The 25000-nt window shown below is 41.5% G+C and overlaps 1 protein-coding gene across 3 annotated transcripts in view; it reads left to right on the forward strand.

Annotated features, from left to right (window-relative positions):
• trps1 (trichorhinophalangeal syndrome I) overlaps window positions 1-25000 on the forward strand; it is a 143469-nt gene that overhangs the window by 64376 nt on the left and 54093 nt on the right. For all 3 annotated transcript variants that reach the window (XM_030063660.1, XM_030063661.1, XM_030063662.1), the window contains exons 3-9: window positions 167-871; window positions 2117-2232; window positions 9045-9657; window positions 10341-10555; window positions 11117-11327; window positions 11486-11729; window positions 18731-19550. In XM_030063660.1, coding sequence (XP_029919520.1) covers window positions 167-871; window positions 2117-2232; window positions 9045-9657; window positions 10341-10555; window positions 11117-11327; window positions 11486-11729; window positions 18731-19550 — 2924 coding nt within the window. The remainder of the gene's footprint in view (window positions 1-166; window positions 872-2116; window positions 2233-9044; window positions 9658-10340; window positions 10556-11116; window positions 11328-11485; window positions 11730-18730; window positions 19551-25000) is intronic.

Raw genomic sequence — 25000 nt, forward strand, 5'->3', positions numbered from 1 at the left:
TAAACATTTTACGGTACATTATCAGTGGCCTGCTTTGTTTCAAGGATAACATGTAACATGTTCAGCAAACACAACGAAACAACAAAAAACAAAAAAGTAAATGCATAAAAGAGAAATTAATAAATAACTTGCTTTTTGTCCCTTTTCCTCTCTCTTTTCTTTCCAGAGATGGTGAGGAAGAAGAATCCCCCTATCCGGAGTGTGGGAGGCGAGGAGGAGGAGGAGGAGGAAGGGAGGAGAAGAGGAGAAGAGGAGGAGGAGGGAGAAGAGGAGGGCAGAGTTGGAGCGGAGGCTGAGCGCATAATCCGACCCTCCGAACCTGAGTCTTCGGACCGGACGAGAGGAGAGGACGAGCAGGAAGAGGAGGAGGGCGAGAGCGAATGCATCTCCTCATCCGTGTCTCCGTCATCTGTTGGTGCGAGGGATGATCGCTATAGCAACGACGAGAGAGGGGGGAGGCGAGGAGGGGGGCGGGCCAAACAAGGAGTCGTGGCTTTGACAGACAGGCCCGAGAGCCAATCGGAGCCCGAGGACGGGGAGAGGGGTGGAGAGGAAGGAAGCAAAAGAGAGAGAGGGGACGCTGATCACCTCACTCCGCCTCTGCTCCCTGCTCCTCATCTCCTTCCCAGACAAGACGGAGGGGAGGAATCAACGACGGACACCCCTCCGCTCTCCTCAAGCCCCTCCCCGAAACTCCAGGACTTCAAGTGCAACGTGTGCGGTTACGGCTACTACGGCAACGACCCTGCCGACCTGGTGAAGCACTTCAGGAAGTATCATCTGGGTTTGCACAACCGCACACGGCAGGACGCCGCCCTCGACACTCACATCCTGGCCCTCCACAACATGGCTCCCCAACACACACACCTAGGTAATTCAGAATCTCATCTGGGAATGCAGTATGGTGCCCCCTGTTGAAACACCAACGCCCCACTGCTTGCTTGGTTTACTAGCGATGGAATCAGCACTGACCACGATTTTCACACAAGTTTGAGTTGCAGGACTACAATGTGACCGTACAGTAATTCTTTAAACAAGTTTATTTAATCCTCTTCAGTTTTTCTTACTTTACACATCAGTGGACAGCACTGCATTAAATGTAACTACTCATTATTTTAAACTCAGTTGAGGTTACTTGATTTGTTTGTTTGCTTATTGTATAAATGGTTGTAATTGGAGGGTAAGGGGTTATGAGTGGCAGACCTCTCATGAGGCTTACACCCTACAACAGACCACACACCCAAACTAGTAGTGTGTAGTGTGTAGTTTGGGTGGCTTGGTAAGTGTAAAAAAAAAAAAAAAAAAAAAAAAAAACGGGAAAATGCTCTTTCATAACACCATGATGCATTAACATACAAACTCACTTTGTGGTCCAACTCTTCTGTGTTGCTAGTAACAGCGCAGCAGCTTTGTCAGCTCCACTTAAAAGCAAATGTGTGGTGAGATTTAGATTTAGGAAAAACTGTCATAACAACCCTGGAATGCATTAGCATAAAAACTTGGTTTATTATGAAGCTCTGCTTTATTATGTTGTACTTGCACAGTTTTTTGGAGATGTAGCCAGTTGACTTGTTTTTCTCTCTACACAAACAGCTGCAGGTTTCACAGTTTGCTTAAGAGTATGTTGGTCACTCGCAACAACGGCTTGTCAGTTTTCCTCTATATAGATAAAATCGGTCAATGTCGTTAATATTACATGATGTTTGCAGGATTTCCATAAAGTATTTTGTAGTTGCATGGCATATCTTGTATATACTGTCAGAAAACAAATACCTTTTGTTACTGGGTCTATGCAGGCTTGTACCTTGTTTTCTGACAGTGTAATCTCTTGTCAAGTTCCTTGGTTCCTTGTCACCAGGAATCACATAAAAATTGAACTTTACACCTTCAAGAATGAGTTGAAAACATTTTATCCAATTAAAATGACCCTTGTGATCTTGGCTCTTATCAGGTTTTGATCCCAATGTTTTTTCCTCTTCCAAGCGCTGTGACATGTTCTTGTGATTTTTTTGGCTTCTGGCTGTCTGACCCCTCCTTTTTCTCTGCTTCTAGAGGTTTGACCCCCTACTTTTTCTTTTTCTAGCAGTCTGACCCCTCTTTGTGTTTCTACTTGTAGACATACAGGCGGTACAGGGGCAACGGAACCAAGCCAAAGAGTTGGCAAAGACAAGGCCGGATTTACACAGCCAACAGCACAGAACGGTTATGATGAATGGCACGTATGATGTACAGGTAAGAGGCAGAGACACGGGGCACAAAGCTGGACTAGAGCTGATTTCAACTGACATTTAAAGTTTTGTCTTTTTTAATACATTTTACACATGCACACACACAGACACACTGGCTATCTATAGTACATACCCATACAGTGAATATCTACCAGTCTGTTGTATTGATTTGGAGTGGTAAATGAGAAGACACTAGAATCTAAAGTAGACCATAGTGGTTCCTGATCCTCAGTATCCAACCAGGAAGTCAAGACAAGTGTCAGAAGTCATAAATGCCAGAGTCTAACAACTTCTGCGTACCTTCAGCTACACACTTACTTAATTCATTGAACTTTTCTTGTCACTGGAAACACCACAGATAGGAATCGTGGGAATGTTCATTGATTTTTAGAGTGAGTTGATGCATCATTGTCTGGACATGCAACAATTTTACTTATGTTGGATCTAATATATTTTGTTCCTTCTGTCTCCTCCTCCTCCTCATTCTTTTGCTCCCACTGCTCCGCCAGCTACTGTTATTCCTTATTCTTTTCCTCTTCCCAATCCTTCTTCTGTTACTACTCCAACTTTTAGAACCAATCCTCTTCCTCCCTCTGCCTCAGACTAGTTCATTTTTATGTTTTTGTGCCTGTCAGATTTATTTGGATCGTTGTCCATAAATTAATCCAAGTTGGAATATCTCTGGGAATAGACATTAGTCTCCTGCATCTGAGTTTTAATTTTAAACCATGTGCAGAGAGTGCTGTTTGTGATGGCAAATTACTGTGTTTGTCTCTAATTTATTGAGCAGAGTCTGAAAATATCTGAAGGGACTACTTGGCCTACCTTTTCAGATCTTTATCTAGTGAAAGGAAAATATCTTAGAACAGCTGCTTTTTCCATTTAGGCCTACTAATATTGAACCTAAATCATCCATTGTTTTTTTAATAGTCATTACCTTTTTTCCTTTTAGCTTTTTTAACATAAGTCATTTAAATTAAGTAATTTATATATTAGATAGTTTGGCCGAATTGGCTATAGACGTATTTAATTTTTACATCATTTTGATGGTATCTATTAAATGGAAAATGAATTGTCCCAAAAGTTTTCAAGAACAAGTCTTCGAAACTATCAAAAGCTTTGTCTGTATCTACTGCCATTAGAGCTAGCTTAATGTTATTAATATGGCATGCAATTTGCAATGTAATTTTGCATACTGTGCTACATTTAAACATATTCTTTTGTTAGTGTGTAAATATTTGTGATTTCATTTAATTGGGTTCAGTTAAGATAATACTTAGTCTGTTTTGTGCTATTTGATTACCAATTCATTTTGGAATTAAATCTCATTCTCTGTCAGAGATATTGTTCTTAAATCACCTAGGTCTTCCAAGATTTTATTGTTTTTGCATAACAGGTATAACTACATTACACATTAATTTAGAGAAAGATTGCACAAAACTATAGTAATATAGCAACTGTAGTAGTAAACATTCACAGAAAAAATAGACCTGGCCTTTTTTCAAAAGGTTTGTTATAACTGTAGGGGTAATTTATCATTCATAGTAGAGCAGCTTATTTTTTGGGCAGCTTGCCAGGACATCTCCACTTGCTTTGGCAGTGAATTCTTAATTCAGCAATTCCCTTTGTTTCCCTAAAAGTTGCTTCATGTCATTTGAATATGGTTTTAGGGCGTAACTCTCTTTGGGAATTTCTGCAGATCAGATGTTTTCATATAAGCCCCTGTGTCCCCCGGCCAGCTCTCTTCTTTAGTCAGTAGCACTAAGCAGATGTACAAAAAAGGCAGCAGTGGTCTTGGCCCCTGTAGCTCGATGGCTATTGAAAATCTTTTAGAAACGTAGTGCTTCTATGCTGAAAGTGGAAACACTTTTAACCTTTAGTGCTCCCCATTCTAAACAGTAAAAATATGCTGAGCTGCCAGGCACACTAACAATATGTCATTTATTAAAGTAACAAAAAATTTGCTATTAATGTGAAAAAAGGTTTTTGTTGTATGTGTAATTGTAACGTATATGATAGGCCTCTATTCTGCAGTTTGATAGTTTCAGATAGGCTACTTCATTTCAATAACAAAATCGTACAACTGTCAGAGTCTTCTCGTCACACAAATAGCCTCAGACAGCAATAAAAGAAAACTCTTTACCCTATCCTCTAACTAAACCACACTTGTCATCTATTTCTGTGCTATAAAACTAACCATTACTCGCTGCACACCATTTCTCATTTTTATTTCAAACCTGAAATATCATATTCTGCATTTTTGAGGACTTTGCTAAAATAGAACATATTATAAAATGACCGTTAATGGCACCCACTGAATGGTAGCAAAATTACCAACTTTTCATGTGTAAAAACAACCTATTCAGTTTGCTTTTAAAGGGTTTAATGTGTGCTAGGATCATGAAAAAAATGTAGCTCACGGTACACATATGGCAACAATAAGCAGCCTGATGTGACACTTTATAGGATCTAGTCTGTATTTTAGGAAAGTTTGGGGTAATCGCTAACAGATAGCAACTTTTCTCCAAACTGTTTGATAGTATTGACATACTGTAACAATCCAGTGTAATTGTAACTTGTTGTCATAAGCTTGTAAATATAGCTGAAGTGAATAATTTATAGGGTTGGACAAGCTGTAATTGATTAGTAATATGTGTATGTGAGTGCACGTGTGTGATTTGCACAGTGAGGCATTGAGTTTTGTATGTTATAAAATTTTACTGACAGACACATGGATGGAAACAGACAGATAGACAAGTGTATGGCACCTGGCAGACAGACAGCACTTATGTGTAGACATACACACATGCACACAGCCTGCTTTACAAATCACTTGCAGACAGCACATATGTATGCATGTATGCACACACGCACGCACACACACACACACACACACACACACACACACACACACACACACACACACACACGTACGCCTTGGTATTAACTGTGCTCTAAATTTGGAGAATGAATACATTTATATAAATACACCTAGGAATCCCATATAGCTAAGGTTTATTCCCTTGTGTAAGCTCATGAAGACTTTCCCTGCTGGGCCTTTTGCGTTTATTAAAAGTGGCTTTGAACTTTGAAATGAATGTTTGAAAACAGGGTTTAAGTTAGTCTTTTTTAAACACACATGCCTCTTAGACTAGGAGTATATTTGAATATTAGTATTTTTAGATTTCAGTGTGAGTTTCAGTTTCAGTAATTGTTTGAGACTGAAATATGGACATTTTGCAATTGCATTTTGTAATAAACGTTCAGTTGCTGATGTAGTGAGAGTGGGAACTGTCTGGCAGACATGCCTCAACCTAGTCTAGAAATACCGTAAATTGAGGAGATTGGTCATTAGTGGAAAATTCAGTAGAAGGCAGTGAAACGTAATGGAGTTGCTCTTGCATAACAGGCAAATTAATTTCCACAGTCAACTATTGTAGTTGCTGAAAGTATTTTAGACCTCATCAAATTTAATGAACACTTAAAACACAAAAATAGACTCAGGCTAAACTGTTAACATTTCATTTATTATTATAACTTCAGTGTGATATTTTGTCCATGTCTTGCAGCCTAATTATCAGCCCATATATTCCACACTAATTTGTCATTTAGAGAGCAGTTAGACAGACTGTCACACTGCTTAAAGGTCACATGTTTGATCTGGCCAACAGTCAATATGTCCGTCAGCGACCATATGTCCTCCCGAATTGTAACTGAGAAAGACACTGAACTCCAACCTACTCACCCGTTGGAAGTCTCGAAATTAGCTCTGCAGCTAAATGCCTAAAAATAATTTTAACAGACTGCTTGGACCTTGAAAATAAACATGCATGTTTCAATAAAAGTATAAGCTTTTTAAAATTATAATTTGCCTGCTAATCTTTTTTTTTTTTTTTTTTTTCCTGTGGTGGAGCTAACTCCCTTTTTGTTAACATTTGGATCATGGATTAAGACTTTATGTGTGTACATGAACAGTGGAGTTTTGTCTGGAAGATTTAAACAAGATGATCTAATAAACGTCTGTGTGTGTGTGTGTGTGTGTGTTTGTGTGTGTGTGTGTGTGTAGGGTAGTCAAGGAGTTTCATTTCATTTAAACCAGCAGTCTGTAATGGGCGTAAGTCACGTAATGGACACAGAGACACACACAGTAGACACACACACACACACACGTTCCCGTACGCACATACACACACGCGCACACAGAGTCAGAAATAGAAAATCCAGTGGGCTTAAGTCGTCATTATGAAGAAAAAGTGAAAGTATAAAAAACGAATGAAAGGGGTCTCTATTCTCTCGTTCACTCACTCTTTTTCTCTCTCCCGCCCACGTTTGGAAAATTCCATGTTGTCATTTGCTAGGACGAGATGCCTTGTCAACCAATGAGATTTCAGGGGGAAAAAAAGTGACTGGGAGGAGAGAGAGAATGAGAGAGAGAGAGAGAGAAAGAGAGATGGATGGAGGGAGAGAAAGTGAGAGGGAGTGAAGGAGACAGACAGAGAGAAACTTTGAAACCAGTCGTTATAATCGGCTGTTAGGCAGGGTAATGAAACAGCTGTCAGACACATTTAACTGGGCTTCTCTTCTCCTTTTCTCCCACTGTTCTCCACTTTTTTCCCTCCTTATTCTTCTCACTGTCGCTTCATACTTTGCTCTCCAGTCTTTTCCCTTCCTTTCCTTGTCTTTTTCCTCTTTCTTTGTCTTTATCTCTCATTTTATTTCTCTTTTCTCACTTTTGTGTCTCCTTCTCCTGCCTCTTCTGCCGTCGTCCTCCTTCCAAAACCCATTTAATCCTTTCCCGCAACTTGCCCAGTGCTTCATCATCCTACCTTTTCCCTATTTCCCTCCCTTCTCTCTCTCTTTCTCTCTCTCTCTCTCTCTCCCTCCATCACTCTCTCCCCTCCTTGTGTCTTTCTGTCCACTCTGTCTGGTAAAATGACTTGATGTTTGGCTCTTCCTTAATTGCCTGGGCTGGGTCTGTGGTACATGCTGATTGGATGATTGCTGCTGTGAGCTCACACACAGTAATAGCTCTCATTTAGCTTTCTGAATGTATTCACTTCAATTAAACTGAAGTTCACCATCTCTCTCATACGTAACTTTCATAATTACTGTATTTTGCTGTATTTTTCTTTTCCTTTTTTATTACCTGTTTTTTCCTTTTATCTCACTCTGCCCTTTATGTCCTCTTGCTTTCTGTTCTCATGCTGTACCGTTTAATGAATCATTTTGTGTCCTCCAAGGAGGCCTGTGACATAGTGACAACACAAATTTTGACTGCAAAACAAATGGATGGAAAACAACTAAAGTGTATTGGTGTTAACCTTCCAGCATTAAATCTGCGGGATGAATACAATGTTGGATAACAAGAATGAATTGAATGCTCATTACTTACAATGTATTTGAGAACATCTCTGACAGATTTCCATTGAGAGCACAAACTGATTTGTTGCTGAATTCAGAATGTACGCTCACCCACATTTCCAGTGTGAAAAGTTGAGAAAACTGTACACCTTTTCAAACTCAAAATAACTTCACCTCTCCAGCTACCTTGAGCTTTTAAGCTCCCAGCTTTTGTAATGAAGCAAGTGAATACAAACGAGCCTCTCCCCTGACATTCTGAGTTCATCTTTGATCTGTGGAAGTAGTCAATCTAACCAGTTTGATTCATTCAGCAACTATCTAGCTGCTTAATACATGCAACAAGGTATTGGAGTAGTTGTTTTACGTAGTCAAACCTCTATAAGCAGTCAGCAATCAGGGGCAAACAACATATTCTTAACAAGACAGGTTGATTCTCTACAGTAGTAATGCTTTTGTCACTATAAGACCTGCCTCGGTGCCTATATATATGCTTCTCACTAATATAGCCAGTAGCACACTATAATCACAAGCAGTCTAGGGGCTAACTTAATACAAAACAGACAGGCATCAGGTTGCACACTCTAATGTAAAATGTAGACTCATGTAAGATGTTGGCCTCATACTGTGGATACCGCAGTAGAGCCTGCTATAGTCTAGTAGATATGTTACAGCTTAGGACCGGGGCAACCTTTTAATCTCATAAAGTTGTTTAATAGCTGTTGGCCTACAAGTTGTGCTTAAGTGCTTTGAGAAGCTGCAGCATATTGTGAGAAGCTTCTCACCTACTGGCCAAAGGCAGTAAAAAAAAATAGTCAGTTTTCCCCTGTAGACTACTGCACCCAGCAACACGTCAACATGCTCTAAAAAGTCTGTTTTTCGGAAATTAAGACAGACAAACTTATTAACAGCCAGGTGTTTATTTTCCTCAGGATAGACATTTTCTAAACAACAATCTAATGCATTGTATCATAGTTATAACTCAAGGTCATGGGGTAAGTGTTTGGTACTACTTGAGATTAAACCAGTAATCTTGGTTTATCAGTTGGCATCCGTAATCCAACTGCCAATTAGAGTTGAGTATTAGTGATGTGCGGATTGCAGTTATATCTGTGGGCACCTCAGATCAGGTGGGCTGGGTCATAAAAATTAATATGGGTTTTAGATGGATGAAATAATACATCATGTGAACACAATAAAGGAATATTACTTTGTGAAAACTTTGACATTAATTTTATAAAGGAACAGAAAGGGCTATTACGTTGAGGAAGTGAGAAGCAGAAATTAAATAAAATTTTTTGAACAGGCACCTAGAGCTTGGCATTTTGTACTTGGTTTTAATTTGGAACCAGTTTTCAGTTCCCAACCCTACTACCAATCAAGTTATGACTGCGTAATACAGCTTGTATTTGCCAAGTTATAACCTATGTTTTCTCTCTCTGTTCTGGCCAACAACAGGTGACGCTGGGCGGCACGCTAATCGGGATTGGCCGGAAGACCCCTGATTGCCAGGGAAACACTAAGTACTTCCGCTGCAAATTCTGCAACTTCACATACATGGGCAGCAGCTCTTTAGAACTTGAACAACACTTCTTGTCCTCCCATCCAAATAAGGTCAAAACTCCGCCCACCACGCCCCTACTGCCCAGTAATAATCTGGCAGCCCACGACAACCAAGCGAAAGGGAGGAGTCAAGTCTTTGACGGGGCGGAGCGAGTTGCCGTCAGAGCGGAAGATGAGTCGTTGGTGGGGTACTCCATTCCCGTTAGGGGCGGCTCAGATTCGTCGAGCTGGTCGGGAGAAGCGGGACGAGGTGCTGTGCTGGCCTATTATTGGTGTAAATTCTGTAGCTGGAGTTGTGAGTGGGCAGGGGGGTCGGCGAAGCTTTTAGAGCACTACGAACAAAGACACAGAGTGAACGCAGGAGGTGCTATGAGCCCCAACAACTCCAACCCTGGGGGGATGGAGAGAGAGAGGGAGAGAGGAGGGAGAAGAGAAGGATGCGAGAGAGACCACATCACGTCCAAAAGCCGCAAAGATCTGTCGTCCAACCCATCCAGCATGAACCAAGGTAGCGACACTGAAGAAAGTATTGAGAAAAATTACTGTTAATGAAATGCTTTTATTGTCATTGCATGTAGCACATATAACGAAATTTGGTGGCTTTGTTAATACAGTTACTTGATTTCTACCGTTTTAATATAGATACTTTAGATAATTTAGATAGATAATATTGTTACAAGACAAGAATTTAATGGTAGGGGGAATTTGTAAAACCTCCCATGTGCACCATAATTCCTTGTTTTATTACTGTGATGTTGCTCTACTCATTGTTTCCTGTTCCTACTACTATTACATTACTGCCTGACAACTCCTTGTTTGCTGCTCTTAATTTTTTAATGCCATTTGTCCCCTCCTTTTTTACCTATTCCTTGTAATCTAGTGCTGCCTGATCCCTCTTTGTCTGCTACTCCTGCCATTGTTATCTAGTTTGTCCCCCTTTTTTCATGTACCCTAGATTGTAATGCTGCGTGACCTGCCCTTATTTGCTGCTTTTGGTATTGTATTATGGTGCTGCTTGACTCCTCCTTTGTTGTTCCTAGTGTCATGATACTGCTTCATTCACCTTGTTTGCTACCTGTTGCATCATGATACAGTTGACCCCTTCTAGAGCTGCTGACATCGCCGTTTTCTGCCCCAAATCACCCACACCGCGTGATTCAGCTGACCTTTTCTTCTGTTTTCTGCTTCTAGGAGACCCAAACAGCAGTGATTCAGAAGCGGTCGTGACCAGTTATAACTGTCAGTTGTGTGATTTCCGGTACTCGATGGCCCACAGTGCGGATGTGATTGTGGTAGCGCCGTTACTCCTGCACTACCAGCACAACCACTCCATACACCGATGCTGCATTCAGCACTGCATCTATTGTCCGCAAGGGCTCTGTCAACCACACAAACACTTGGGAGAGGTGAGATTAATGAAACATTGAAAGATTTTTGTTTTTCTGTTTATAAAAAGCAAGTGAACTATTGTATAAGCAGCAGAAAATAAAATATAATTTATGAACAAGTGCAGAGTTAATTGCTTCAGTCTCCAGTCTGCTTAAAATTCCCATGCTTCTCTCCCTCGTCAGCACGTTCCCTCCTTTGTGCCAGCTGCCAAACTGCACTGTTGCTCTGTTAAAATGGCAAACAGGATGGACAACAGCCAAAAGTGAGGGTTGCATCATTCAGTTAATGATGTGAATTCATACCATTATTGGTAACTCCCACCTCTATGATATCATCTGTACAGAAAGTACAGATGCACATTGCACCACAGTGCCAAAATGAGATTTGAACCACTAGAGGAAGCAAAAAAACTTGTGTATCACATATGCAAAGTAATGCTGGGATGAACTAAAGCATAAAATAGATGGGTCTCCACTGCCATAGCAACAAAGGGTCCATCTCGCTTCCTCTTTGACATCTAGAAAGTCTAGCAAATCTACAGTAGTGTACTGAATATCCTGTTTTTCTTTTCTTCATAGGTGTCCCACCCCTTTGCCTGTCGGAAGCCCACCTGTCCTAAATGCTGTTCCAAGTTCCCTCAGTCCACCAAACAACAGGACACTGTGGGTGCAAAACCCGCTACTGCCACCTCACCCAGCGTCACCCCTCCTAATCCTAGAGCTGACCCTGGTGCAACCTCTGGTTCAGACTTTCACTCATCTAACCCTGCCCACCCTATTGTCACACAAGGTAACTAAAGAAATACTTAATTTTGCAACATTTTTTTTTACAGCATGGACATTGAGCAGTTAACCCATAACATTACCTACTTTGGAGGTCTGTTAAGTAAACTGTAGCTGAACTTTCTTATTTGATCTTTCATTTGTTTCCTACTTTTCTGATCCAAGGTGTCACCCACTTGTGTGACCAGTGTGCGTTCGCCACCACCGACATCGATGTGTTGCTCCAACACTATGAAAGCTGCCATACCCTGATCAGCCTAAAGGGGGCGCTGCCACATGTCAAGGCTGAGGATGAGGTCGGGGGAGAGAAGGAGGGGGGAGGAGGAGGAGGAGGCGGCGAGAGAGAATACTCTTGCACTAAGTGTCACTTCATCACAGAAGTGGAGGAGGAGATTTTTAGACACTACAGGTGAGAGTGTGTCCGTGTGTTTGTGTGAAAAACTGTCTGTGCGTGTGTTTGTTGTTGTAGGCGTGGGTATGACATAACATCTCAGCAGTGTAATACACCTTTTTGCTTCCAGTGTCGAGTTTTTGTTATGAAAACATATAAAAAGCTTCAAAACATTTAAAAGTACACTGGGAATCAGCCTCTCTGGTAACACAGAGAAAAATTAAAAAGGTAATAGCCAGTGTTGTGTGAGAGTGGGGTTGGGGGGGTTTCTGTGGGGCTGCAGTCAAATGAAAAAGTAATTGAATTCACAATTGCACTCTTACTTTCCATTTGCAAACCTTTCTAAACACAGTGGTTTAGTATCATTCACCCAGTGATTGAACGCTACACTAAATAAATGCATGGATGTGATTGTTACTCAGAGAGTCAATATTCCATTTTTCAGCGAATGACTGAATGTTCCGGTAATTGGATGACTGTGCATGGAAATTCCACTCTTCAGTGAGAGAGAGAGAGATGTAGAAAGTATTGCTTCAGCTGATTTTTTTTTTTTTTTAACTTTCATTTATCCAGGAAAGGTTGACTGAGCACACTGGCTCTTTTTCAGCAACAATCCGCTTAATACAAATAGACCCTCACGGACATTAGTTTGACATTCACACCTGGGAACTGCCCAGAGCTGTGACAAAGGAAAGTATTTAACTCTAAATGACAGACATTAGCAATTGTCTACACTTTCTGCTGTATGGTTACACAAAGTCAATGTCGATGAGCTTTGGATAGGATCACTCTAGAGGGTTTTTTTTGGTCTCCAATCTGAGTAGCTCCATATTTAGCATCTGCCAATACGGACTCCTAATCCAAACTATCGACAATAGAGATTAGAAATAATATTATACCTGCAATGACTGCATTGAAGTGTGTAAAACCAACCCAGTATAGATAGGTTAGGCTCATCAAGTAGTTGTTCTGCTTTAAGAAAATGGCCAACATAGTGGCTTTTTCCTCTAATTGTCTTTAATGAACGCCATTGTCTACATAAGTAAGTTGTTTAAAATATGAAATTTCTTTGTGTTCCATGAGGCTCTGTTCTTACCGTCTCTAGAAATGCTTGCGTTGCAGATGTTACATGTAGCTGAAGGGCTGAAGTTTGGATGAAATAATTTCACATGGCTGATATTTTAATGCGCTTCTCTTCTCAATCATGTCGTTTATTCCCACAAGTAGCACAACAGTTTTTTGCGATGCTGTGTGTTTCGACGGTTGATTTACATTTGGCAGAAGAGGGAACTTAAATTGATTAGTTTTGTCCTTGATCCTAATACTGTAATAATGCCTGGATCGGGCCCCAATACTTTTCCTTGATATTGGTTTGGAGACATCCCATGATCACACCTCATAAAGTGGATCATCACATAGCATGGGAATCTTCTGAGTTCACCTGCATAGACCCAGATATTCTGATCTCACCGAGCAGTTGTATTGCCACAGGTTATTGCAGCAACATGATCACACAGCAGCATGGACAGATGCCACTTTGCTCAGTCCCTGTTTGTGTTTTTTCTGTCTCAAGCTCAACACATCTTGGCCAATTTCAGTTTCTGTCGGAGGTTTGTTTCAATATCTATCTGACAACACAGGAGTTCATCCAGATTTGTTAGAAGCATTTGAAATCAAATAAATACAGTCACCTGGCAACTTGATACTGAGGCAAGACTGAATGTTTAATTACTCTCTCACTAGAAGATCAGCGGTGATGCTGCGAGTAGCCCATATCTGTTGAAATGGACATGGCCAATTGTAGAAGTCATGTCGCTGGGATTAAAACTGGCAGTAAACTTGTACAGTGAGAATATGGTCCAAGTGTCTCAGCCCGAAGTTCCCAGCCATTTTGGTGGCTTTGAACCTGCAATTGTTAAGTCACAAACCCACTTAAGAAAAAAAAGTTGCCATTGAGGCATCTTGTGTATATATATATGTGTATATATATATATATATATATATATATATATATATATATATATATATATATATATATATATATATATAAGAAAATGTAATTGTATTGTAACTATTGTCAAAATGACTCTTATTGCTACAACCGCTACTAGCTTATCTGACTTTATCTTAAGCAATCCTCCCAGGGAGGTTCTTTATGAAGGAGATCAGGCCGTCGGTGTAGACTGACAGAGCAGAGTCCAGGTCTGAGCTTGTAACATGTTTGTGTGTGTGTGTGTGTGTGTGTGTGAATGTGAAATTATGTTTGCGTGCCTGCCTGTGCAAATGTGTGTGTGTGTGGCCTGCTAAATAAGGTAGGCTCTGTATTACAGACCTCTAAACAGCCTGGAGAGGTCAGACCAGACTCTAGAACCAATCATCGTCTACACACGCACACAGGCACGCACACACATGCACACACACACACAGACACATGCTGGATTTGCAGTGATAGAACCAGCAAATGATATGGAGAGCCAGAGTGAGATAGCGAGTAAGAAGGAGAGAGAGAGAGAGAGCATTCAAGAGTTAGAGAGACATTGGATAGATATTTAAAATCTTGTTGGCTGTCTGAGTATTGACTTAGATTGCTAGTGCATAGCAATGGGAATTTGATTTCATAAAATAAATTACACACCCATCTCTCCTTCACACCCCCAGACACACACACACAGACACACACAAACACTCAAATTATAGCTACTTGATATATGCTCACAAACAAAAACATAAGTTAGTTACTCAATACATACACTACACATCTCTCCATCTCTCTCTATCTCTCTCTCTCTTTCTCTCTCTCTCTCTCTCTCCCCCTCACTCACGCAAACGGATAAATTACAGTCTGACAGAGCCATCTTACTCAGATTTCTGCTGCAAATCGATGAAAGATTTAAAGGTATGATGTATTTCGGGTGTGAGAGGAGGGAGAGATGAAACGGGAAGAAAGAGAAAGAGATGGGTGATAGAAAAAGAAGGGAGGGTGGCAAGGAGGGGGTAAGACAAAGGAAGAAAGGAAGGAAAGACCAAGAGGAAGAAAGACAGCAAGGCAGAGGAGAGAGAAGAGGAAAAGAGGTGACAGAGAGAGAGAGAGAGAGAGAGAGAGGGTGGGTGTGGGTGGTGGTGGTGGGGGTTCCACAGTCCAATCACGTCCTTAACAGAATCTAAGCTGTGAATCTTGGAGCTCAAATCAAATAAAACTGAAACGAAGGCAGAAAGCCAGAAATCAACCGAACCTAAAACGATTCCAAGGCCAAGTTCTAGAAAACAAAATTGAGGATTTAATTACAGTGTGCTCAAAACAAAGGACTGTGCTGTTGAGGAGACAAAAAAAAAAAAAAAAAGTTACAGACTGATCAATCTCGAAGTAGCTTTTGATACCAAAACACACCAGCAAGACTTTTGATGATTTATAAATGGCATTGCTGTCTTCTTGTGCTACTGTTGTAGGCACTTTCTGGCTATTAAGGTTAGAGCTGATGTCAAACAGAATGCTGTAGTTCTTTATTTGTTTATTAGAGATAGAACAGCCATTTACTGAGGCCTGTAGCCTACATTTTGCAAAGTAGAATGTGTGTTTTATTTAAAGTTATGTAGTAATATGCATGCACATGCAATTAAGCCTGAAACAAACATGAGCACAGAGAGACAAACATGTTTTACAGGTACAACACATACACATATGGCTTTAAGTCAAACTTGTGGGAGTGGACACACAAATGCTGACATGGACTGGCCGTCATTATTTACACCAGGCTTATGAGAGGGTGTGTGGACTTGTTATATTCAGGTGTGTATTGACCTCAGAAAGTGTAGGAATCACAGCTCTGTGCGCACAGACTTGTCCTCTCCTGCACTCTCCTCTCCCAAAGTGACAGTCTCACCATTTTTCTCCTCCAAATGAAAAGCTGATTCCATTGACAAAATTAAATGGCTTTTCCAGCGCTATTGCTTCACAAATACATGTGACCGTAATATAGTTACAGGGCAAAGTGACCTAGCGTTTTCTGAAGATGGGTGCATGGGCGGTGTGTGATGTCAGCTTAGCATTCCCAAGGAAGTAACTTTGTGAATACGTAACACATGTATTTTTGGTTTGCAGAAGTCCTAATAACTAATTTACTGTTCAGGGACAGCAGGGGCAGTAAATTCAAAACGTTTTAGTATTTCTCATGACTATGACATATAAACATTTAGAACTGGAATGTATGAAGCCATATTATCCGCTCTCATTTTCCATGGAAAGCGACTGATTGAGTGTATATGAGACAGATCCCACTGTTGACAGCACTCAGGGGAAAGGTGAATTGGATCAGTGTATGTGTAGAATGAATGATATAAACTGGCGGTGTGTGTGTGTGTGTGTGTGTGTGTGTGTGTGTCAGGGAAAGACAGAGTGAGAGAGCAAGCAGGAGAATGAATGAGCTAGTAAGTGTGTGTGTGTGTGTGTGTGTGTTGATGCATGCACATGTGTGGTGCTGACAAACAGAGAGGCCGCTGTCTCTTTGTTCAGCATCTGGAGACATTTAACTCTGCTAGGTACGAGGTATACACACACACACACACACACACACACACACACACACACACATTTGAATTAACGCATGGACTATTTTGATCTGCTCAATTCAAAATGATGTAGCTTGTAACTGCAATCCAATTCTTTTGGCTACAGTAGAACTGTAGCCAAATTAATGGAGCAGCAATTAATGGAGGGTGTTTTGATTTCATAAACAGATAGAGAACGAGAGGGAGAGAGCGAGAATAAGAGTCACGCATACATACAGGGGTAGGAAGGCAAGCAAGAAGCAGGAATCTGCACTGCTCCTGAATTTCCCTCTGTGTATTTTATCTGCAGTTCATATTAAAGATGTCTTGTGCCGGGCTGCTGGCTTATTTGTCCAGCATTTTCTCCCTGTCAGTCATGCAGGCCACATGTGTCAGGCAGGCTGCCCGCCAATCAAACAGGTGGTTTATATTCTTACAAGTTGTATTCCAAAATGTATTTTTAGGAGATTGGAGTGGGTGTTGTTGTTTTTGTATGAATATTCAGATATATACATATGCATATTTTCTGGAAGGTACTGAAGTTGCTAAAGCTGCCACAAAGGAAAATAATGATAAATTATTGCTGCAAAACGTGACGTAGAACCATTTGCAATGTGATTTTTTCCATTTTCTATTTTTGGTTGCTATACAGTACTCTGGCTAGCAGGGTGATGCTAATGAGCTCGGTTTTAGTCCTCTCGTTATGGAGAAGTAGCCAAGTGAAAGCAATAAGCAATGAGCGGTAAGATGTGTGAAACCACTGCTTCAAAAGTAGATGTGAGCAAGACACAAAAGTTAGCTGACTCTGCTCCAAAGTTGCACAGCAGACTCATTTGTCAAATAATGTTCTTATTCCAAGAGGAGACGCTGTACTTATCGGCTACCTGGTAGGCAGGCCACGTCTTTCCTTTACTTGTTTATTGTTACAGGGATTATACAGAATTAAAACTGAGCTAGAGTAAGATTTCAGCTAATTTGCATCTGTAGTCTCTGTGCAGAGGTTCAGTCAATAAAACACACAGTCAAGAATATATACTTTACATTTGCTCAGAGCTCTGTGTGTGTGTGTGTGTGTGTGTATATGTGTCTGTGTGTGTATGCATGAGAGAGAGACAGAGGCTGTGCTAGGCTCAAGGCCTGAAATATTAGCCGGTGTGTATCTTGTATCATGTTGAAGCACTTGGTGAGAGCAGCTAAAGTTACTGTATGCAAATCTGGTGTCTTTTGTGCATTGCTTAAAATTATAAAGACCATGATTCTGGTTCCTATCTGGCTGAATTCATAATTTTGGTTAATTGTTTTAAATTAATCATATTAGAGGAACTTGGAATTAATTTGCTAACATAATTATACAATTTATCAACAAATGCTTTATAATCCATAGCATACAGACAGAATTATGAAGATGTTATACATTTAATTCAATGTTTATTTTTCTCTGTATGTTGTCAACCAACTTTACGTAACTTCGTGCTCAAGTCACTTCAGCATAGACGGGTATCTGAGTCCAAAATCATGGCATTAAGGGTCAATTTATTGCGTTCTCTGGCCCGCACAAATAGCACCAACGTCCTTTCCCAGGCCAGGAAAAACCCTAATGCTGTGTGTATAGGATGTGGCTGGCCATGCGGGGCCGCGGCCAACAGGAAATGAAGGTGGTTGGTTGATGGGTGATTCATTTCGTGTCATTCAGATTCATTTAATTTCTTCATAGTTTTGTTTTAATTTGTTGTGATTTAGTGGAACACTGAGTCATTTTTTGGCCACAGTGTTGGTGAAATTCTGCCTGACTGGTTGGAGGACGGCTGGGCTGGGACCAACACACTTTGAATTTATTCAATTCAGGGAGTAGATTTTTTTTTTTTTTTTTTTTTCAAAATTCCAGCAGTGAAAAACTTTTTTTATAAGGTGTCATATTGAACTCATTGAAATGATTCACAGTGGTCGTTTTATCTTGAGCAAATCAGTTGTTGTTGTTGCTGCCTTTTAAATCGTCGGAATTCGAAATGAATTGACTGCAGCTGTGAAGCGGGGAAAAAAAAAAAAAAAATCAGAACAGTTACCAAAGTCTCTATTGTTGTATTCAGTCTCAAAGTCTTATTGTTCTGACTTGCTCTGACAGCCTGACTTACTGTCACACTGAACATAATTCTTCATGACAAAATTTGTTTTTTGAGATGCCATACTGGAGTACATGTGTAGTACACGAACAGGGTTTGACAAATACAGACGCAGACAGGCTAGTTGTGACTTAACATATTTAACATATTTAAACTTGCCATGCTAAAAACACTGCTTTCCATCAATTCATAACTTAAAAATAAATAAATATCCCTAGTTATTTCTAATTTGTTCTATATTCATATGAATTCATGTAATATGCACATATGTATATATACACATGTTCGTTTTATTGGTCTTGATGCTGAAGATGATGTGAATTAACTCCTTTTTTTTTTTTTTCTTCTTTGCAGGCGTGTCCACGCGTGTTGCCGCTGCAGACGCTGCGACTTCACGGCTCCCGATTCATCTGCCCTCCTCGACCACTTTAACTCCGCCCACTGTCACGACTCGTCGCCCTCGTTAACAACGACCTCATTGGCCACCTCACTGACAACCTCATTAAGCCCCTCGTTAGCGCTCTCGGCCAATGGCTGCTCGGCTCCCTCGACCTTAGCCATTAAAGAAGAGAGCAAGGGGGATCTCCGGCTCCTGTACTCCCTCGCGCCGCCCGAGGGAAGACTGGCAGAGGGAGGGAGGGACGAGGGAGGAGGGGTGGTGAAAAGCGAGGGAGGGGAGGAGAAGGAAAGAGGAGAGCGGGAGAAAGGCTGGGTCGTTGGGGAGACGAGAGGACTGGGAGAAAGAGGAGGTGAGCAGGCCCACGGCTTGCTGTGGGTGCCCAAGGAGCGAATGGGAGGCGACAGAGGAGTAGAAAGAGGTGCAGGAGGTGGGAGTCCCTCTCTTTTCCCTTCTCCACTCTCGCTGTCATTTGTTTCAGCCAATCACGAGGCCTCGCAGCAAAAAAGAGGCGTGGCTTCCCCCAGCATGGTTTACCTGGGAGACACCAAGTCGTTTTTGGGAGATACCAAGGCGTTTTTGGGAGACACCAAACCATACGGAGGCGCCAGGCCGGGAGGAGGCGGTGTAGCTGGCGGAGGAGAGAAGCAGAGCCAGATGCCTCCACAGCAGTACGCAGGAGGAGGAGGGGGAGGAGGAGGAGGAAGTAGCAGTGGAGGAGGAGGACAGGAGGCAAAAGGAGGAGCTGCCAAAGAGGAGTCCCAGTCGCTGCTTCGGGTAAGGTGGAACATGTGTGCACCCTGCTCTCTCTCTCCTCCTCTTTATTCCATCTTTCTGCTTTCTTGCATTCACACTGTTACTGTAGTCGAGTCTCTACAGCTACAGCTAGACCCTACCTGTTGTGAGCACTACTTATCACGGTGCTGCCATTAAAGGGACAGCTCACCCAAAATAGAAAATAGCAAGCAACACTGGCAGACTATATCTGTTCAACCTGAGGAAGGATACATGCAGTTTCTTCGGCAAGAAATAGTCCCAATGAAACTCGACCCTTCAACCCTGAGAACTGACGGTTATGCTTGATCTAGAGTTTTCCACAGGCAAATGTTTGACAGCTTGAGCTCCATACACGAATATCCATCCAGCTCCGTTGGATTGGGATGCTCTGAAACAGCAAACTGGAAACTTCACAAAATCACAAAGAAAATGGATAGATAGAAAATGACTTTTTTGTATTTTGGGTGAAATGTTCCTTTAATACTTTGAGTAAAATTTGGGAATGGGGGAGCACAAAGTATGTGTGTGTGTTTATGTGTGTATACTGCTGTGTGTATATCTGTGTGAGATTTTTATCCATGTGGGTATGATTCCAATGACATAATCTCCTTTCCCATAAGATATATTATTGTTATTAAATTGTTACGCAGAACACTGAGAAAGTGGCCCGTTGTTACGGCAACGGGGAGGAAAACTGACAGTTCCCATGGTTACCACCTGTCAGTCAGCTCCCTCCCGCGATTTTGTGGCCCAGAATGCTTCACTTCACAGTGATGTCATGGGCTGGCGGGAACAAATTTGTGGTTTGCCAACGTCTCAAAGCTCACTGGCTAAGATCACATGAGATCAGAATAGACTGGACTTTGTCTGTGTGTGTGTGTGTGTGTGTAGTGTCAGGGTATTGACTTGGGTGTGTGCACGAGTGGTGTGTATGGTGTGCGCCTATCTGTGTGTGTCCATGTGTCCATGTGTGCTTGCTTGCGTGTGTGTGTGTGTGTGTGTGTGTGTGTGTGTGTGTGTGTGTATGTGTGTGTGTGTGTGTGTGAGGTGTTGGCAGTAACTTGGCTGACTAGACAGGGTGGGGCAACAAGAGGTTTACTCATTATCTTGGGTGGGGCAGTGTGTGTGTGTGTGTGTGTGTGTATGAGAGAGAGAGAGAGAGACTGTATTCGTGAGAGACAAATGGAGGGAAATGGAGACAGAGGAAGATAAAGAGAGAGATAGAGAGAGAAATGTTTGAATGTGGCAAGGAAACTTGGTGTCTTTTGCGTGAGAGAGGGATGAAGACAGAGAGTGTTTGAAGGAGAAAAGTAGAGGGAAGAATGAAAGAGGGATAGAGAGAGAGAAGGGGGGATGTATAGAGGAACAATTTGTTAGAGAGGAGAAACACTGCAAGACTTATTACTTTAATAGGTTTATAAGATATAGCCTTTGCTGCTATCTCTCTCTCTCTCTCTCTCTCTCTCTCTCTCTCTCCCTCTCTCTCTCTCTCTCTCTCTCTCTCTCTCTCTCTCCAGGACACCACAATATTTATTCTCAGTTACCATGGCATGCACTGACACGTTTCTCTCTCTCTTACTGTCTCTCTCTCCCTCTCTCTCTCTCTCTCACTCACACACACACACACACACAGATACACACACACACACACACACACACACAAAACCAAGGTTGACTCATCACTGGGCAGGGTTAGGGAGAGGCACTAATGCAAAGGATCTTAAATAGCTTAGTACACACACACACACACACACACACACACATTGACACTTAAAAACACATAAACAAACATGTGGTCCAATTTGACGGCAGCAGTTGATGCTACAGGGCCGAGCTACAGATTATAAAGGGTGAACCCGCCCAAAATACAAATTGACTGTTCATTGAGTAAAAAGGGGGTGAGAGATTGGGGAGAGGGTAAGAGGAAGAGAGGGAGAGGAAGAAAGCAGGAGGGATGATGCAGAAAGAGTGAGTGCCAGGTGGTTGACTGAGGGAAATATAGACGGAGGAAGGAAAGAAGGAAGGAAGGAAGGAAGGAGGGAAGGAAGGGAGCTAGAAAAAGGATTACAAAGAGACGAAAACGGAAACAAATGGCCACAGCCATATTTCACCTGAAAGAAGTCTGTGTGCGTTCTCAGTTTGGGCCTCTGTGTGTGGTCCTCCACTTTTCTGTGTGTGTGTGCGCGCGTGTGTGTGTGTGTGTGTGTGTGTGTGTGCGCGCGCTTCCCTTGTCCTCACTTGTTCTTTCTATTCTCCTCTGCATCGATCTGTCTCTCTCTTTTCCTTTTCATTCTTTTTCTTTCATTTCCCTTCTTTTCCTCAACGGACAGATCACCTGATTCACAAGGATCAATACGCATCTCACACACAGAAGTACCCCACACACACACACACACAAACACACACGCACATACATACACACACAAGCACACAAACAGAGACACAAATGGTGGCCTTGGTATTGAAGTTGAGAGCATTTTGCTTAGTAGAAAGGAGAGAATATTTTCTTTTGCATCATCCATAATTGCAGCACAGCACAGGCCTATTGAGGCAGTTTTCCCCTATTGACTTTGTTTATATATTGATTTATTAATTACTTATTACACTACAGCCTCTCAAATTAAAGTCCTTTCCTTTTGTTTCATCCTTGTGTGTGTTTGATGAAAGGACTGACTGTATGAGACAAGAACTGAGGGCCTACAAGATTTACGTACTATATACAGTAAAGTAACAGTTTATATTTATAGAAGTAAGCAGGAAAGGAAGAAATGATAGATTTAACTTTTCAGGGACAGTATAATTGTGTTCACCATATGTGGTCATACGCAATATTGAAAAGTGAACCTCTGGGCATTAACAGTCCCATGCATGACATTCAGTTCCATTCCAGTGGGGAGACAGAGTGAAAATTGAGAGAGATAACAGAGAATGTGTGCTTTCAGCAGATCAGAGAAGAGTTTCATTAAACTTTCTCTCGTTTACATGTCTGCCCGATGGAGCTAATTACGTTCAAGAAGCACACACACAGCTGTATTTCCATAAAGCTCTTGTTACTTAGTGCTGTGTTTCCTTTAGTCCCTCATTCTCTACTTAAATTCGTTTAACCGTCTACACGATGATGATGTCGACTTTGTGTTCGCGTGTGTGTCATGTGACTGCGCGCTTGCCACTTTCGTGCACTTAATTATGTGTTTGTGTTCTGTCTGTGTGTAAGAGATTGTGTGTGTGTGTTCTGTAAGGAAATTGAACCTTGAATTAAACTTATCTTCTGTGCTGATAATTTAACATCACTTTCTATCCGCCACAGGAAATTATGAAGCTTACACTTTAGTCCAACTGGGTGTGCGGCACTGTATGTTTGTGTGTTTTAATGCTTTTTTGTTTTTAAAAAAATGTATCTTGGTGAGAGCTTAATTATAAATTATGTTCCTTAATGGACACATTGTGTTATCTGAAAATTCTCCTCACAGTTTTTGGCCTTGTTGCTACCACAGTGTCCTGCCTCGCCTCATTTCTATTTTTTGATGTTGTTGTGCAATATGGCGGGGCTCTAACTTACTAAAGGGGAAATATAGGGGGAAATCAGAGTTCAAGGGGTCAATCACAACTTAAAACATTTTTTGTCTAAATCAATTAACAAATGGGATGATCCAAATCACAGGCAAAATAGAAGTGGTCGGCCAAACAGTATTTTCAGTGAAGATGCCAGCAAGGATGGCATATTTTACTGGCCATTCTGCAACAAAGGTAATAGTATATTAGTATAATAGTACCTGAGGTTTTGTTTGTTTCTGATTGTAACAAATACAGGAAGTGGGCAGCTTCTGAAATTTGATCAAATTATGGGAGAAAATCAAGCAAAATGAAACAGGGGAGCGACTTCCCGGAGACTCGGGAGGGTTGGCAAGTTGGTTGCAGGCAACCAATCCTGTGCTAGGGCTGCTGTATGTCCTGCCAACTGCTACAACCACATCAACGCTACAGTTACCAATCAGCTAGCTCAGACCAGCCCATAGCAATGGAGTTGAGTAGAAGTGGCATTTATAGGGAAATCTGCAGCCCCCTAATGGGCTAAGTGGCAGCCGCCTTTGGGGAACCATTTGAATAACTTCACTGACACATCCATTATGACAGAACAATGTGTATATATGCACTTTATCCACCTGTTTGTGAGTTATACAAGTGAGAGAAATATTATTTACAGATATCTCTAACATAATGCCATGGTAATGAAATGCCGATTCTACCCAATTTCATTTCTATGAGTTGCGCTTACTAAAGTCTTTGTAAATGCAGTTCACAGACTAAAGGATTTTCTGCAGAAGACACCTTTTGCACAGTATCAGCATACCACACATCTTTAAAGAAAGGTGGAAAATACTGCCTTTAATTTTTTGCTAGACTACCCACAGTCACCGAAATATAGTGTGTTTGTGTGTGGTGGAAAAGAGAAGACATATTGGTAGTCAATGGACTACTCGCCTTTTCTTTTTCTCTGACTTTCTCTGTTTTACAAGCACTCTCTCTCTCTCTCTCTCTCTCTCACGCAGAGCAAGCGGTCTGTTCTAGGCTGTTCAGTTTGTTTGTGTAGCAGTCACATTTCCCATCAGGACACTGACTCAAATAAACACAGCCATACTGGAAAGAAAAAAGTGTGTGTGCGTGTGCACCCGTGTCGTTGGTGTGTGTGTGTGTGTGTGTGTGTGTGTGTGTGTGTGTCAGTGTGCAAAATTCAGGCTATGTTTAGTGTAACAGAAACATAATCAGACAACCTGTTTGCTGTAATTTTCACCCGTGTGTGTGTGTCTGTGTGCACGTGGGCATAGATGAATGAGTGTGTGTCAGGGAGTGTGTGTAACACTTAGCTGTGGAAACATTGGTGCGTGACAGTGTGTGTCCACTTGATGGGACTGTCTGTGTGTGTGTCTTTGTGTGTGAGTGTGTATGTGTCACAGCTCTGACCTGTGTGTGGCTTTACGCTGTGTGGCAGTCCACAGCAGTGTCATTGTCTGCAAGGAATATTACATTTGGCTTAAAAAATACATTACGCCATTTTAACCACATTTAGACTCAATTTGGCTATCCCACAAATGCCACGCATACGCACATTACAGCTCACAACATCCGCGGTGGGAAGGCGGCAGCTCGGCCTTTTAGGCTCACGCAAGTCACGAACCAGCCCATTAGCCTGACAGTATCTTGGCTCTCGTTTGGATGTTGATTCTATACTGATTGATTGATTCTGATGTGGAAAAAAAAAAAAAAAAACGAATAATAATAATGTTTACTTTCAACCTGCTCGTAGAACCTGATACTTTATGATATCATCGCTTCAGAAGTGGCAAGTCATTTGTCAGTCACAGAAAAGTATACAGTATTTCAGGTAGTAGTCCAGTTGTTGTGTTAGATGTAAAGGTAAAAGAAGAAACAGCAATAATAGTAGTGCCACA

This window comes from Myripristis murdjan, chromosome 11, assembly GCF_902150065.1.
Source record: "Myripristis murdjan chromosome 11, fMyrMur1.1, whole genome shotgun sequence".
Lineage (NCBI taxonomy): Eukaryota > Metazoa > Chordata > Actinopteri > Holocentriformes > Holocentridae > Myripristis > Myripristis murdjan.